The following is a 17902-nucleotide window of genomic DNA, read 5'->3' on the forward strand; positions in this document are numbered from 1 at the left end:
TAAAATCATGTTAACTGCCCCTAGCTCACTATGCAAACAAATGGCAGGCAAATGATTATTTTTAAAGCCAGATCCAGAGCTAATGATCTAATGATGAGAAGAAACCGCCTGAGGGTGCCCAGGCAGTGGTTTTATTTTTCTGGGGTCTACGAACACTAATGTTTGCTTTACATGAGGAAGCATGTAGATTTTAGAACGGCGTTCTGTAGCGCTTAATCACAAAGAGCTCTGGCCAAGGCAGGGCAACAGTGACCCAGGGATTCACAATAAATTAGAAACTGTCTGGTGAGAGTCATCCCAGGAAAACCTGTTTTAGGATCTTACTGAGACCTGTGCTGGTTGTGTAGGGGTACACATGTGTGTAACATTCTGCAGGTCTGAGGTTTGCTGAGGGCAATAAGGCTGCCACCAGCAGGTGCTAAAGGACCAGGACCCTGGGGCCCAGAGGGCTGAATCCTTCCACTGCAGCCCAGTTGATGGCTTTTTGTCACTTTTAGCCTGCAAAGAAGGATATTTTCTTTTCTCCTTGCTTAGTGTTTCTGACCACCACAGCCGTGAGGCCGCTGCTGTAGGGAGCTGCTCAGTAGGTTGTAGGCTTCATCCTTTCCTTTAACCCCATGTTACTTTTTCACACTACTTGTCCCAACCATGACCTCTTCCCTTTCTTCATCTCTGCTGTTCTCTGGAGCCACAGTGTTCACCCACATCTTGGCAGCAAAGAACACTTACATGCCCACTGCCCAGTCCACAGTGACTAGAAGCCCTCCCCCTTAATTTCAGTCCTGTCCTGCAGCTGAATGAGCAGCTAGGATGGTTTTATTACTATAACGGATAAGGACATAAATTTCTCACTGTTTAGGCCATGGCTGAACCACTGCAGTTTGAGTGGCTCCATCCCAGATGTGTTTTGAAGGGACCAATGATGAGAGGGTGAAGGTGAATGGATAGCGTTAATTTTAGGATCCAGCTGTGGTCAGGCTCCCTCATGTAGCAAGATAAGTATCACTGGGACATCTATATGATACAACCCAATTTGGTTCTGATAGTATTGTAACACTGGGTAATCCATGATTTAGAATAGCAAGCAGACGTGCAAGAGGAGGCTGCATGGCACAGACTTGCCACCAACAGTGTTAATGAAAGGGTATAGTTATTGGCTTCCATCTCCTCATTCCTACATTGAAGAACTTGATCATGGAGTCCTTGATTAAGGGGCTTTATTTAGTTACAGATGCTGAGTTTTCTCTCTGACCAAGTAAACGAAGATCTAAGTTCCTGCTGGTCCCTAGATGATTGTTACATGGAAAACTGTAACTAGGCCAATCATAAGGTTTTAAAGTCAGCAAATTGTATAGAAGTAGTGAAAAAAAAAAAGATATGGATGATTACTTCAATACTTCAATTCAATTACTGCTATAGTCCAGGCCAGGCTACAGGTTTGTGCCTATATCAATAGCTATAGCTATCTGTATGCCCTAATTAAACTGTAATATATGAGCCCTCATATTTGCATTTATTCTAAAGCAGAGGAGACTCTCAGAGGAGCTCGAATGTCAGTAAGTGACTCAGTGCACTCAGATGCACTAAAGAACCTATGGTGTAGCAAGGTAATGAAGCAGAGCCTGAAGATGAGAACACAAATTCTCACACTTGGCATCTGTTGTGCTTTGAGGAACAAAATGTACTTGCAGAAAAGCACCAAACATGTACATGTACACACATAGGAGAGCCACTCAAGGGTGACATAGAGCAAAAGCACTGAGGGCCCAGGGCAGGAGAGAAGCTGCCTCTTCCCTGACTCTGCCGCCCAATGCCTCCAAGCCTTGAACATATATTGGCTGCTAAATCTATTTCATTCCCTGAGTGCCTACTAAGCACCAGATAGTAGCTTAGGTGTCAGAAACACAGAAGCATAAAAACTAGTCTCTTTTCTTGGGATGCTCACATCTGTGGGAACTGCTCAGAATTGTGCAGAGAGAGCCAAGCCAGGCAAGGGAGGAGCTGTGGATGGAAGGTAACCTGGGGCAGAGGGCAGGAGTGGACCCATAATGCTGGGAAAGACGCAACACTGTGGCTGATGAAGTCAGGGCTGACTGAGGACACCCGCCACTAGCCCTAAGCAAAGAGGAAGCCTAGTGGGTTACAGAAAATTAACGGACTAATATGGAAGTTTAATATGTGGGAAAACTGTTATATTTGGGGAACAGCCCCATAGAAATGTATTTTATGTTAGAGCTAATTTGAGATGTGTAAAGAGGCTAGTTGGTTCACAGAAGTGCAATTTATTATCAGGATCATTAAGAGACAATTCCATTATGTGTGGTTCGCTTTGATTATTGCAATTTCTCCAGCTCAGTTCTGTTATCAACACAGACCTTCGAGGAGTCTCTAAATGTGAGAAAATGCAGACATTGGAGAAGATAACGTAGCGTTTTCTTAGTTTCTTAAATTAAAAAAAAAAATTAGTGGCACTGGATGAAAGATGACAGGAATTTCAGTGCATGGTGGAACTATCAATTGTGCAAATTTAATATTATAGTGATGGCTGCTTTGGGGAGGCAGAAGCAGTTATCACAGAACACTTAGGGGAGAAAAAACTGAAGACACACTCTCCTCTGAACTGAGACAAAGTACCAACAGACAATGCAGGGGCAGCTGCATTCCACAGGAATTATGTTTATCATAAAGACATCTCATGGTTCTAGCATTACTCTCCTGCCTTTAACTTATTACAGGGAAATATGATATAGGTAGGGAATTTTGTATTATGTGAACCAAAAATCGAAGAAAGTACAGGGGGAACACATGGTAAGTGTCTCCCATAAGGAATTTTATTTTCACAACATAAGATTTAAAAATTATAATCTTAAAGTATTTTCTTTATGTTTTAAAAACTTTTTTTTTTTTACAAAATACGTTATTTTAAAAATCATATGTACCATATTCAACCCTAAAATTCATAGCCAGAAGTATAAAACAGAGACAGTGTATCCAGCCAGACCTTCTCAAAGCCTCATGTTGTCTTCTCTCTCTCTTTCTCTTGGGCTAGATGTAATTGAACATGCTGAGGACTTGAAGTCAGGCATTTGTGTATTCAACCCACAACCTCTCCAGTGGAGTGATTATCTGTGTCAGTTTGAACACATCACATGAATGCCCTAAACTTCAGCTATCAATGTGATAAAATCTGAATAAGAAAGAAAGCCAGGGCTTTCATAATATAAGATTAAAAACTAATAAGATAGTACAATATGAACTGTTTAGCTCAAAGGGGGTGGGTGACTTTAATACTAAGACAATAGCAATTATTAGTATATCCTATGTTTTTACTCCACAGGATAGAAATATGCCGGCTGTAATGGCTCAGGTTTGGGTCTTGGACAGACAGCCAAGGGGTCTCTACTTCCTCAATACAGCATTCCTCACTACAAACAGCAATGCTGTGATGTCAAGAATCTCCATTGCACCCAAAGCGCACGATGGTAAGAAGCTATAAACTCTTAAGTACATACATCAAAGGTGCTTTCAGGCATGCAGTACATACCTAAGTGAAAAACTCCTATGAAGCACTGTGTCCCCATTGACTGCATCCTGTATGTACCATTGCTTACTCTAGCAACACAAGAATAAAGAATATAAACATCGTATTCAAACTAAAACAAGAATATAACTTTCATATAAGCTAAATATGTTCTTTCAGTAGTTGCCACCTGTTGTGATATTGTGAGTCTGAGTTCTAAAGGTTAATACAACAGGGATATCTGACTTTTCACAGGTAAATCTTACAGACTCCTGGTAGATATATCCTACTGGGTTTTAAAATATGATTCTTTAATTAAAAAAAAATGTGACCATAAATAGATGTTCTACTATGAAGGCAAATTATAGAGTCATAAATATGCTTCTAATGACCTCACTGCAAAGCTGCAAAGATCTCAAAGATCGCTCGCTGTCTCTGTCTGTCTCTCTGTCTCTGTCTCTGTCTCTCTCTGAGTGTTAATATCTATAGTTTCTATTTGTGTGTGTGTGTGTGTGTGTGTGTGTGCGCGCGTGCGTGCGTATCTGTGTGGCAATGCTGCATTTCCATTTGAAATTTCAGAAGTCTGGCAATGCTCCTGGAGCAAAGTTTGCTTGTGAAAGAAATAATTGAATCCTGTACAAAGCTCAGGGCAGAGAAAACACATGGAAGTCAACTGCCATCTATGATTGATCATGTTATTTTAATATTATGGGTTAGATCAGTGGCAGCCTCAGAGAGGCACCAGCAGGAAACAAGGAAGGGGCCTGAATTGCATTTTATCTGCACACAATTAGCTCATGGAGCACCCAGTGTTGGTTTTTCTGCTCTTTTTTTCCCCCAGATTCTGAAAATTGTGTTCACAACCATGAACAAGATCAGGGATGGGAGTGAGTTTAAGTGGGCATGGCCATGATGCCAATTCTGTGAGTGTCTGACATATAAGGAGGGGCTCAGATTAAAGTCTGAATTATTCAGGGTGGGCATCACGCATCTCCACTTCCTGCAGATACTGACACAGTTTTGAATGCACACAGCATGGGACTGGATAACATAGTGTCACTCGAGACTTCTGCATTCAATCATTAGCTAAAGTACTGCTCTCTCTGTGTTCACTATTCTACCTGTTATACTATCGTGTGAAGCCCCTCAGAAATAGTACAACACTCGATAAAACATCAGAAGAGGGAACTCCCTCTGAGGAATTTGAGATGGAGTGACAATGAGATACCTGTGTTTGCTGGGGGAAAAAATGGCTAAGGTAACCACTGAGATGGTATCATACTTTTTAAACACAGCTAAGATCTGCTTAGTCCCTGTGCCACAGGATGCTGAAGGTGACTATCTAAAATATTTACAAGTATGACTGGCCAGATCTTCACTCAGAAAAAATATAACAGAATGTAGCAAAAAGAAAGCAAGCACATGGGTGCAGTTGTCTCTATGATTTTGGAATAAATAAATGTTGTTCCTGGAGAAAATCTTTTTAAAAAGAGAGAGAAAGAAAAAAAAAGAGGAAGCCTTCTTCAATCGGGGAAAAAGAAAGAACACGAGTGCTCTCGTTGTACACAGTGTGGGTGTGAACAGGCAGCAAAGAACAGCCAGAGCCTGTGAAGCTTCAACAGAGGAGTGGGTGTTCAGTAAATAATAAAAATGCAAGACGCCGCTACAAAAATAGAGGCATGCGTGTGCATATGGAAAAGATCATGCAACTGAGAGGTAGCTGAGTTGCAATTGTGTGTTAAGCCACTGAAATCAAAATAGCTACTTAACAGAAATAAAATGTCTTCCACATGTTCTACACCACTGGCATGAAAGTAGAATGAATCTAAATACATGCAGCAACATACAACATGCAACATATATGTGAGAACATGTCTGTTGCACCCAGTTCTCCCAGTGAACATGTGTAACATGGGGACTTGGGGTGTAAATGAGCAAATCTATCCTAAGAGAACTCGACCCATGGGATAAATTCTGAAGATTGAGACTAGGAATAGCCTCTTCTATGAACCACAGATGGTGTGGTGAGTTCCAAGACTTGGATAGGACCCCTGCCTGACATGGAGTTGAACATTTTTCTCACTGGTCTTTGTCTGGCTTCCAGTTATATACTTAATGTTTGATTTACCTGTGTTTGCAATTTCTATCAGGGAAGATGGGGGTACTTTGAAGAAAAGATGTCATTTAGATTATTTATTCAACTTTTTAAAAGATCAAATAAGGTTGTATCTGAAAGTATCTCATCAAACAATTGAATAGATAAAAATTGAAAACCTGCCCCTGAAAACTTAGGCTGTAGAAAACGTGATGTGTTCCTACTGATTTAGAATAGAGAGTTAGGAGACTCTGAACTTGTATCTCAGGCATGGATGGATTGAAGAGACACAGAATACTAACAGTTCTGAGGGGGAATCCTAGTGTGCTTCAGTTAAATTCTCAGCTGTCGCCAGAAGACATCACTGGTGAAATAAGTCCAAAGAACAGAGACATTTGCAAGATCAAAGGGAATCTCTTAGGACCACACATATGAGATGTACTCTCTGCTGCTAACAAGATTTATACATACAGAAGAGACATATAGTCTAACATTTGAGGGAGTAGCCAGTTAACTCTATGTGATACTAAATATAACATTATACCAAAGAATTATCTTGGCAAAATCTAAGGAACCGGCAATAAATTTGTTCTGCTAGAATTCCATGGGGTTCACTTTCTGGCTCAACTTTGCAGAGTGTCTTACCTGCACTGACTGTTCGCTTCTTCACATTTTCCGTTGAAATTCAAATTACAGGGGTTTTCTGATTTGGAATGTGAAGGATCAAGTTCCAAATTTGCCTGTGTTTGTTCTCTCAGGCGATCCTGAAGCGCTGCCTCTCTTTTCAAGTTCACATCTGAGTATGGGCATCCGAAAGCACTGGTTGGTGTAAAAGGAGAAGCACAGCTGTTAGTTTTGTTACCAGGACAAATCAGGGTGTGTTGTCATTAGAATAGACATACACTTAATATTTAAAAATAAGAGACTTTCTTCACTCACATGTATAGACTCTAATAATTTCCTTCCACATTGCCTTTTGAGGAAGAAAGTCTCTAGTTAGAGGCCATTCAGCAATGTATTATAAACAGATTCATTAGCACATGCACCATTTGTGATTTTGGAAACCTGGGAACCTAAGAATAGCATCCAGATGTGCTTCCCATGTAGCGGGAGGATGCCAAATACCACTTCTCTCAGCCTGTGCTCTCAAGTACCTAAGACCTTGGTACCTACTTGTTTCACCAGTGCTGCGGGTAGCTAAGAACCCCCGCCACTCCCAGAGAACACGAGGCCTTCAGTGCTGAACAGTCATGTGTTCAGAAACACCCTGGCTACATTTCTCCGCTTAAGCCTCCTACACTTGTTTGGGAAGATTGATGTTGGGTCTCATGGGGGCATTCTTAGATGGCTAAGGAGACCACAGCCTGCCCGGGTGGCCTGGGGCTCTTCTTCTTGCTCCTCGTTGTCAAGCTGAACCCTTAATTTAGAATGTTGGCTCGTCGTTGAAGAGTCAGCTAGAGCACATGTTCCGGCTGATCAGGCTCTTTTACACTTCTGTGTTCATGGCCTTGTCTCCACAAGAGTCTTCAAATACTTGCTACTGCCAGCTACGTGTACCAACTACCAGGGAAGTGAAGACACAATAGATACCCTCTCTGAAAAGGTGCTTTTGCTCTTAGGCTCTGAATTCCCCACAGTGGAGTAAGAAAAAAGCAAGGCTAAATCAGAGGAGTTCTATGGTGAAGAAAACACGCAAATACACACACACATGTGCACACACAAGCACACACATGAACATACACACATACATGCACACACATACATGCATGCACACACACACACACACACACACATGCACAAGCACACACACATACCACGTAAGATAGACTGTCACATTCTCTCATTGAGATCTGTTAGACCATAGCTACCACCCCCATTCTGTTAGAAGAGGTTGTATCTAGAGGCATACATGGCCGAGTACATGGATGTAGAGGCAGTTGCCTTTTTTAGGAAGGCACTGCCTTTTTACTCTCTGCTTATATAACACAGATAACACAAAATAAATCCTTCACAAGCACCTGAAAATTAAATCATGGGCCAAAGCAAATTTCCCTCTATTTATGGTCGAATGAGTTTTCCAGAGAGGTCTATAAGAATGCTCACTGCAAAAGCACTTTAGTGGCAGGCTCTGTTGGAAATTGGCCTCTAGAATTGAATGGTCAGGGTACCAACATGGTCCAGTATGGAAAGGTATCATGTGTATGTGTATATATGTGTGTGCATGTATTCGTCAGTGTGTGTGTATGTGCATGTATATGTGTGTATGTGCATGTGTGCATGTGTGTCAGTATCATGGATGATGTCATGGTTGGCTAACAGCCTCTGCTACAGACCAGAGGGTGCTGGTTTATTGGCCTATTAATCTTTCAATTATTGATTATAATAATACATCTTACAGAATAATATAATGAATCTTATAAATGAGTAGTGACTAGGGTCTAAGCACAGTAGAGACTATGAATCTGGCAAAGAACCTAAGACACTCAGACCAGTGAACACAATTCATAATAAAAATAAGAAATATATTTGTTGAGTGTGTACCACAGGCTCACAGAACCAGGTGTTTCACGTATATTATTATTACTGTACACCCAACAAGTTCACACAACCTAAGCAAATTTTCCATTCTTTACACTGTCTTAATAATCCTCTAGTTACTAATTTATTAGTCCCAGAGGTGGACAGAGGTGGAAAATCTCAAAAAGGCATGTTAAGAGATGATGGCATGGATCAGACCGCATCTAGCATGAATAGCAAATCAGATGGGTAGGGAAGTGATGAGGGATCTGGAAGGAGTTGGGGTGAGAAAGAGTATAAAAATAAATAATATTATTATATTTTAATAATATTATTATATTATATTATATTATATTATATTATATTGAGTATGAAATTCTCAAGGAACTTTTAAAAAATCATGGCATAATTCTTGTGCAGAGACACTGGGGATGCTGATGCATTGTTATTCCAGGGAACAGCTCAGTGTCCAGGAGAGCACAGTGAATGGCCCGTGGTAAAGCACCATTTGCAGCAGAGGGAAGCAGTGAAAGCCTGTTGGGCTGCACAACTGGGAAGCTAAGAGAGCACTTTCTGAGAGAAGGGCTGGAAGGCCTTATGCCAAGAGTAGAGATGGAGAAGTTTTGTTCCACCCTCTTCATACACACAATCACCTACTACTGCTACAAGGAGTCGCTGCTCAGAATTATGAGTGTGCATCTAACACAGACTTCCAATGGAGGGTTTAGTGATCAAAGCCATACATTTATTTAACTTTTAACTTTAACCTATCCCCACTTTAAGTGACTCTTGCTACCTGCTGTTGCACCTCCCCACCCCATCCCAACGCTCCCACCTCTCCAGCCTATTGGTGCACCATGGAGAAAAACAGCTAACTTAACACAACTCTTCTTATTCAATATTTCCTTGAACTGGAAGAAGTTCTGTCCTCCTCTCCCTCTGGCATTCATCAGCGCATGCACGCCATCATTCATCATTCGTCTACGTGCAGACAAAATTCACTTCTGCTCTGTTTCCATGTTCATAAGGAACATCGGGGAGGACCGGGATTCTGGCAATACAGACTGGGAGCTTCAAGAGAATATATTAAATGACAAAAGTCGACTGTGCAGAAGAAAGGCCTGGTGACAAATTTAAGCGGGTACTGATGAGAGATGAAGAAAGCAAAGCGCAGACATGGTAGAGAGACTAGGCTTTCGGGTGTAATTGTTTGCATTGTTTTGAGCTTCAGAAGCAAGGTTGTGAATATGCTGTGAGAGTGTATCTGTACTGTGATGGGTGACGGCTCATACTCTGCAAAAAACTAGCTAAGGCTAGAGAGATGGCGGGCTGACGGTGGTCCACCTTCTCACAAGCTCAAGCCTTTCCTATAGGCATGCAGGTGTGTGTTTAAGAGTACACATGGTTCTGCAACATAGCCACCTAGAAAACAAAAACAATTCTTGAAGAGCTGTCAACTGCTTTGGAATTAATTTTGTATCTTTATAGTTAGCTAAATAGTGGGCAAATATAATCTCTAAAAAGAACAACCTGTTCTGTGCTGGCTAGTTTTATGTCAACTTGAAACAAGCTGGAATTATTTGGGAAGAGAGAGCCACCATTGAGAAAATGCCTCCACTATATTGCCCCATGGGCAAGTGTATTGTGTATTTTCTTCATTACTGATTGGTGTGGGAGGAACAGCCCATTGTGGGTGGTTCTTGAGAAGATGAATCAGGCCAGAAAATCTCGGGGAGAAAGGTGGTAAGCAGCACTTCTCCATGGCCTCTGCATTAGCTCCTGCCTCCAGGTTCCTGCTCTGTTTGAGTTCCTTCCCTGACTTCACTCATTGATGGATGACTATGCTGTAGAACCGTAAATTGAACAAACCGGTTCAGTACCGTGTTGCTATTGGTCATGGTGTTTCATCACAGCAGCAGAAACCCTAAGTGACCTATGTTGAAACTGCTTTGAATTAAAGCTCTGGCATTCGAGATCTAACACATTGTCTAGTTGGTAGAGAAGTACTGTAGGACCCCAGGTCACTGTGGGTGGAGATGGCAGCAGATGACAGGCTGAAGAGACCTACATACAGCAGGTGCGTCTCTGGGAGTGTTGGCTCTTCTGACGGAGCTGACAACTTCCGGTTTCTCCTCAGTTCTCAGAGGAGCCCTTGAGTGCAGGCAAGTGAAGAGGCAGCGTGATCTATTTGGCTGACCCATAGGAAACCGAACCAGTTTAATACCAGGAGCTTCATAGGGATCATTCAAATCCTTTATAAAAACCTGCCAGTGCCTGATTCTTCAGCAGTCTAGTCGATGAAGGGAGCTTGTAAGCTAAGCAAGCATAAAGCTGAGAGACAGTTGCAGTAAGCAAGAGATTTTTATCCCTTTGACAGGTCCTTTTTACCTTGCAATAAGAAGAAAATTGCAAATACCATTAGCAACTTACACTGCCACTTCGGTGAGATATTAATGATTAAGCTAACGTGGTAGATTTGTGTTGAGAACACATAAGAGTAGGTCCTAGCACCTGAAGGTAAGTGGAAACACAGACTACCAGTTTTTTCAGAGCAGCATTCTGAAGGCAGACCTGCCTTTGTGTTTCAGTGAAGTCAGTGTGTGGGAGGGAGGCGCTCAGGCAGCTGATGCTGAATCCCTGCATTTGGTATCTGGCAGGGAGGTCCCTCTGCTTCTCTGTCCTTCCTTCTTCATCAGGAACACCTTATCCCTAGGGCCACTGTGTTTCCCCTTGTTTCCAGGAGTCACTTGGATGACAAGAGTTCAGAGGCAATTATTCCCCAAGCCCGATTTTTACAGGCTCGATGTTCAGCACGAGCAGAAAGTACTGGCAACCTGGCATCTGTATGTTTGCTCTGCTCCAAAGCTCCATTAGTCTTGCAGGATTTGCTTTCCTTTAAATCAACATCAGCCTTAGTCTTTGCCTGCTGCTGTAACTAGAATCTGGGTGCCCTACCGGTATGGTATACTGTGGTCCAGAAATACTCTTGCAATACTTCACTATGAATTCAACCCTTGACTCCTAAACCAAGAAGCCAGTGAACCATTCACTGTCAAGTCCTAGAGTTTGGACACTGGGACCTTAGAAGCTGTAACTAAGTTGTCACATTGTGTCAGCCTCTGATTTGGAGTATAGCTATAGTCTCAGGATATCCAGGAGGAGTTGAGGCACTAGGCTCCTAGGCTACCCCACTCCCAACCTCTAGGCACCAAGTTCCTTCTCCTTCCCAAATATTTACTTTGCCTTTTATTGGCAGCATGGAAGAGAAACACAAGCATACAAACAATGAACACTGAGGAGGACGTAGCTCCGAGTGCTGCCCTTCAAAACATAAATAACAACCTAGTAGTCAGCAGAATTGTGGGAAGTGTCAAGTCCTAGACCACCCTTCTTCTCATCCCTAGAAGTGAAGTGGCACGAAATAGGCAGGTAGCTCCCATGAGGGTGGTAGATGCAGGAATCTGCTCCACCCAGCCCAGAATCAGGCCCACAGCTGGATTTCAAAGAGTTTTGCTCCAAATGCAAGGAACCTACCTCCGCGAGGCTTACTCTATTTAATATTTTAGTGAAGTGCTCTATGTCCAATACTACATAATTCTTTCTCAGACAGAGATAGGAAAACACTGAAAAGTCATACTCTGGCTGGGAGGTTTGATCCTAATATCAAGGCAGGGAAGTGTCTTCATTTGAAACCTTTTATGGGAATGGAAGGTGTGAGGGTCTTTGCCTCTAAGAACCAAGGGCCACTGGGAACGACTGAATCCGGTCCTCTATCAGATCACAAAGTGATCCATGACAGTGGAGACAGGAAAGAGGAAGGTCAACGTCAGCTGAGTTATCATTTGTCCTGGAGATGGCAGAGAGCCTTGTCCTCACAGTGGGGACATGATGAGGTTAGTGGTGATATGTGAAGCTGTGACCAGGACTTAAGGAAGCCATACCATCCTCTGAAGCTGCTTCCCGGTATGTCCTCATTGCTTTTAAATTAGAAGTGCAGTGAACTCTTCTCAGGACACACGACCTTTAATATGAGTACCCTGTGTTACAAGACTGATGAGTAAACAAACGTCCCTCTTCTCCCTAAGAAAACACTGACTTCTTTGAAGAATGGCAGCAAAGATAGGATGTATATTGAGGCACAAAGCCCTGAAACTGCATTATAGCTATAAACTCTTCATAAAAATGTCTAAGAGCTAACATATGACTTCAGTTGAGGCTGATTTTACTTTTATAAATATTAGGAGTTTATACAAGGGATACAGTGTTTTATTGTTCCCACACATTGAGATAGAAAAATCTCTCTCAAATACACATACACACAAATATTATATATACATATATGTATACACACATATGCATATATATGTATATGAATATATATACATATATTCATATATATGAAGGGAGATACTCACAGATTTATGTATTTATTAGGAGTCTTGAATTTAGAGTCAGTTTTCTTTAAATTCAATAGCTTTGAGAAATACAACACAGCCAACTTTCACCCATCACATAGCTGTCATTTCAAATACCAGATAACTTACCGCACACAGAATGAAAGGAATATGGTAATTCTAAAAGCTTCATTACTGGAGTTTAAAAGAAATCTAAATACGTATAGGACCTAAGGAGGTGAATGGAAAACTCATGATTCTTAATTTTTTTTCTATGAACTCCTCCCTGATCTTATAAAGTCATGTAAATGGCCAATTAGGAAGCTAGAAGAGAGTTGCTAATTAAATTAAGCATATAATCAGTTCAACATGGCGATGAAAGCATGGGCTGAAGCATTAGGGAAACTCCATTAAAACTAATCACTATCAAACTTTGAGCAAGTCATTCTGTTTCTGTTTTTATTTGCATGTCTGTAGAATGCTCACAGTAGCAAGCATTTATGTGAAAAAAAATGACTGAGTCCACACACAAGTCTTTGCAATTATAAGTACAAATGAAACATTTCAACAGTTTTACTCTGAAGATTCGGTTTTCCTCCAGAAGCTAAAGTATTGTAGGATTATCTACCATGTTGTAGAACTATTTTGGAATATTCTGAGAAGTTTAGGAGATAGTGAAGTGGAAGTTTCTGGTTGGGTCATGTGCTGCAGACTCATATGCTAAGGCTGACTGAGGTGGTGTTTGGTCAAGGCAAGACCCATAGGAAGAAGTATGAACAGGACTCAATGGACAGGAATGGGGTGCTTGCATAGCTAGCTTTGCAACACTTTATTTCAGTGATCTTCATTTCATTGAGAGAGGCATGGCAGAGAACTTCTCCTGGCATCCTGGCTGGTCCTGGTCACTCCTGCTGACTCGAACCAATTCAGTGAGAGCCCACTATTTCTGCTGGATCATATCCCCACTACAGATTTTCATTTGCTATCCTGATACTATTGAACTGGACTGCTGCTATTTTGACAGAGATTGGAATTGCCCCCAAGGAACTACTTCTAAACAGGACCACATCCCCTTGTGCTATTTAACATCTTTTCTCCACTACCTTTGGATGGTGGGCTAGAAGGGGGATCGATATCTTTGAGAACCCTTAATAAGAGTGTTTCTTTTTTTTTAATATAAGCCTATAAGATAGACCATATCTAGAAGAAGCTCGTGGGGAACATGTCCTGGGAAACGATCTTATCCAATATACTTTTGGCTTCCACTTCCTCTGGCTTCTGTCTGTAATGTGGTATGTTATATGTTCTGTCTTTCATTCTGAAGTTCTGAACTACTCTAAGCCTAGATTCAAAGAAACCAAGGAAACAAAACCAAGAAAGATAGACTTAAAAGCATCAAAAATTATAGTCAAAACAAATTTCTCCTTTTTAGACGTTGCACTGTCAAGTATTTGGTAGTTACCGTATTGTTAAACCCCATGTTGACATCTCTTTGGTGTTCTATCTCTCTTGTAAATTCCTGACTATCCACTAGCCTCCTATGGTGTCACCCACATAGATGAAGAAGGACATCCAGATAGGAACATAATCCTATTTGAGTTTCCCATTTGATGTCTACTAATATCGTTTACGTAGGAATGACTTAACGTCACTAGAAATTGGAAGGAAGCATTGGTTCTTGTATTAGTTACATTTCTCATGGCTTCAACCAGAAGACCTGTTGAAGAATAACTTAAAGAAGGATCACGTCAACTCATGGTTTCATAGAGTTCAGTCAATCATGGGCAGCTTCATTATTTCTGTGTCTCTGGAGAGGCACAGCATCATGGTAATAAGGTGTGAGGTGGAGAAGCAGAATTCCCCTCATTGTATTTTTAGCATTAAGAAAATTTACTGAGGGTGCCTCCTGGACCATTATCCTGTCTGTAATTTTCTTTTAAAAAAGAAGTTACTCTGCTAGAGCACTAAGGGAATACTGAGATAGCAAAAGAGGCTCCAGGGACAAAATGGATTGAGTTTCGTTTCTGCTTCAACACCAACCTTCCAGTGCATGGTTTGCTCATCTGTAACATGAAAGCTGGACTCGAGCTCAGTCTGCTAATCTGTGCAGAGGGTTCAGCACAGAATCTATTGCATATGTGCCCCCAGTAAATGCAATGGCTTTCCAGCTGTAACTCATCCTATTATAATTGTTTCCCACTCTTCTCTTGCAATGTCTACCTAATCTTGGTGGTCAATTAGACATCCTTGAGAGGAAATTTCAACCAAAGCATTTTCTCCATCAGATCAGCCTGTGGTCACATTTGCAAGGCATTTTTCCCCCTGATGGCTAATTGGTATAGGTGGACGGCCCACTGTGGGTGGTACCATCCCTGGACAGATGTTCTTGGGGTGTGTAAGAATCCTGTGTGAGTACAAGGCAAGGACAACCAAGCAGTAGGCAGTGTTTTTCCATGATCTCGGTTTCAGTTCCTGCCTCGAGGTTCCTTCCTTGAGCACCTGCCCTGACTTTACTCAGTGGTGGTGTGTGACCTGGGCATTGTAAGATTAAAAACAAACTTTTTCCTTCTGAAGTTGCTCTTGGTCATGGTCTTTATCATTACAACAATAGTAATTATGAGGAGCATGCCCTTAGACTCAAAGGAGTGATGACAATCTCACAGGGCATTCAATGACACCCACCGTCCTGAAGTAACCACCCAACTAAGCCAATTGCATCCTCATTACCCTCCAGACCAATGTGTAGTTCTATTAAGATGGCCTCTGTTCTCTAAATTGGACACCCTTTGCAACTGTCATGAGTGTGATTGTTGCTATATTTTGCTTGAACTACAGACCTTCTTCAAAAGAATACCTTTTCTACATACCAGGAGCCATAGGTGTGATCTGCTTAACATCAGCACCCCAGCAAATGTCAGCTCCCAAACAAACAGGAAGCACAGACCACAGATGGCGTGATTTACATATTTACTCATATCTCCCAGATTATTGAGAGGCCTTAGCCCAACATAAAGCTGAGGAATGAGACCTTTGATGTCTCAACAGCACAGACCTTGTCCTCACCCTCACCTCAGCCTCTTGGTCAGGGTCTCCAAACTCCCCCCACAGTTGCTATCATCTTTGCAGTTCCTCTGGTCATTCTAGATAGCTGCCTGCAAGGATGCTGCCTCTATCATTTAGAGACAGTGAAACTCCATCACTTTCTGGCATCTGTATTCATCTTGATGAAGCAACAAAGGTTTTACTGCAGAACTGGAGGACCAGTCCTCCCCTCAAATTAAAGGCTACCTGTCACAACTCAGCCCAGTAGGATCCTGATGTAAATTTTAGAAATATTCACAAGCGTGAACCCAGTAAAAGCTAAGATATGTGCCAAGAAAATGAGCTTTTAAAGGTGGTGTATACAGAACAAGAGGGACATTAAGTTCCTTCTCTATTTGCTCCCTTTTCATGGTAGCTTGGAGCTTAGTGATTTCATTAATGTCTGTTTTAATATCAAAAAGTCAAGCTCAAGATGCAGCATTTAATTGCTTTAGGAGTGACTCTTTAATTGAGCCCGTATTAAAATGTTTTCTGAGTTCTGTCTTAGGTAATATGTTTAGTAAACCAGACTGAATACACCTAGAGTGAAAAGAGGCACGTGGAAGCAGGGAAGAGAAGATGTTTGTCTAAAGCATTTGGTGTATGGTTACAAGAAACTTCAAAGGTGTAAATTGGTCGGAAGGAATGAGATAGTATGCTAACTACCCATACTAATGGCCTTTGGAGAATTTATACTGCAATCAGGCTAATGTACTGAATAGGCAATCTGTGTAATTTATTCAGGGACATGATCAGATGAATAGAATCTGTGGTTTAAAAATATTCTACCAGAACCCCATCTACACAGGTAACATTAGGCAGGAAATTAGATAAATGATGTGATTAACATACTGCATTATTAATTCAATCAAAACAATTATGGCAATAATTTTTGCATTTCTGTTATTACAAGGAACATTGCTGTTATAATACACAAGCTGTTTTCACCCTTTTAATTGTAGTATTTTTGTTTTAAAAAGTACGATCACGTCAAAGTAAATTTTTTATAATTAAATTTGCCTTGCATATTTGAATTGGACTACTCTCACTTAAATGATGTTTTGTTTCTTTGAAAGTCTTTAAGGTATGTTTCCTCTTTTCCATTTTTTTGTTTATATTTTATTATAAACATGAAAATTTAAACTATCACCTAGAAGAGAAACTATGTTTCCAGAACAGTGGTTGATAAACGACTTGATAGTTATTAAACTCAAAAATGCTTCAAGCATGATTTAATAAAATTTTTCTATAAATTAAATGTATACATTTTGGCAATGGGGCCTTATGAAATAGTCCCATCTGCTGGAAGACTTTATATTCAATGTGATTGAATTTAAATGAAATAGTTGCTGTTGGGAATGCATAAGAATACATTTGCATATTTGTAATAAGTACCTCACCTGTGGGTTAAGAGCTAATATTACAATTATCTTGGCAAACCTATGTGCTAAGACTAGGAGTGTTATTTGGGTGCTGGATAAAAGAACAAGAAAACCAACTCATTCTTCATCCATATGAGATAAGTATTCTCAAACACTCACACACTCAAGAGCAGACATCCTGCTGGCCTCCCAATGCCTCCACAAGCAATTTCTGGCAGACCCGTGGAGTCACAAAAATTCACCGAAGGCTTACACTGGGATCTCCATGGCAGAGCTGACTCATCCCACATCCTGAGGTTGTCCATCGCCAACAAACACAACATACAAAATTTTAGTTATCTTTAAAATTCTATCATTTTAAAATGAAGGAAAGCCAAATGGGTCATCACGGGTGAACTTTGAGAACGTTATACCAGGAGAAAGAAGCCAACTTCTGAAGAACAGAAACTGCGTAATTCCTCTTTTGTGTGGTCTCGGGAGAAATGATTGGTGATTGGCAGGAACTGGTGGAAGAGGAAATGAAAACCTGCTTCTCTATAGGATGGATTTCCAGTTATGTGAGAGAGTGAGTTCTGTCTGCTGTAAGCTGTCTGCCTCTAGGAGACAGCGCTATGTTGTATGCTTATAATTTACCACCAGTGTAGATATCTCGTTAGTTGTTCATCCTACAAAGGAAAGCTGCATTTGAAAGTTCAATCTGTAAAGGCAGATTCCATCTAAAGAAGGTGATTGTTGATTGTATTTTATTATTTCTAAATTAGTTAACATGCCAAAAGGCAAAAGTGGCCTAAAACTCAATCTGTATAAAGCAATATTGTCCTTATTAGCAATAAGGGGTAAATTACGAATCTTTCATTAAATCCTGAAGGGAGATAACAACAGCCTTAAGAAAAAAAATATACTGTGTGATATT

The 17902-nt window shown here is 41.0% G+C and overlaps 1 protein-coding gene across 1 annotated transcript in view; it reads right to left on the reverse strand.

The window, feature by feature from the left end:
* The window catches only part of L3mbtl4 (L3MBTL histone methyl-lysine binding protein 4), a 373346-nt gene that overhangs the window by 129161 nt on the left and 226283 nt on the right, over positions 1-17902 (reverse strand). The window contains exon 13 of the mRNA XM_034483726.2: positions 6261-6434. Coding sequence (XP_034339617.2) covers positions 6261-6434 — 174 coding nt within the window. The remainder of the gene's footprint in view (positions 1-6260; positions 6435-17902) is intronic.

The sequence above is a fragment of the Arvicanthis niloticus genome, chromosome 21 (genome assembly GCF_011762505.2).
Source record: "Arvicanthis niloticus isolate mArvNil1 chromosome 21, mArvNil1.pat.X, whole genome shotgun sequence".
NCBI classification, from domain to species: Eukaryota; Metazoa; Chordata; class Mammalia; order Rodentia; family Muridae; genus Arvicanthis; species Arvicanthis niloticus.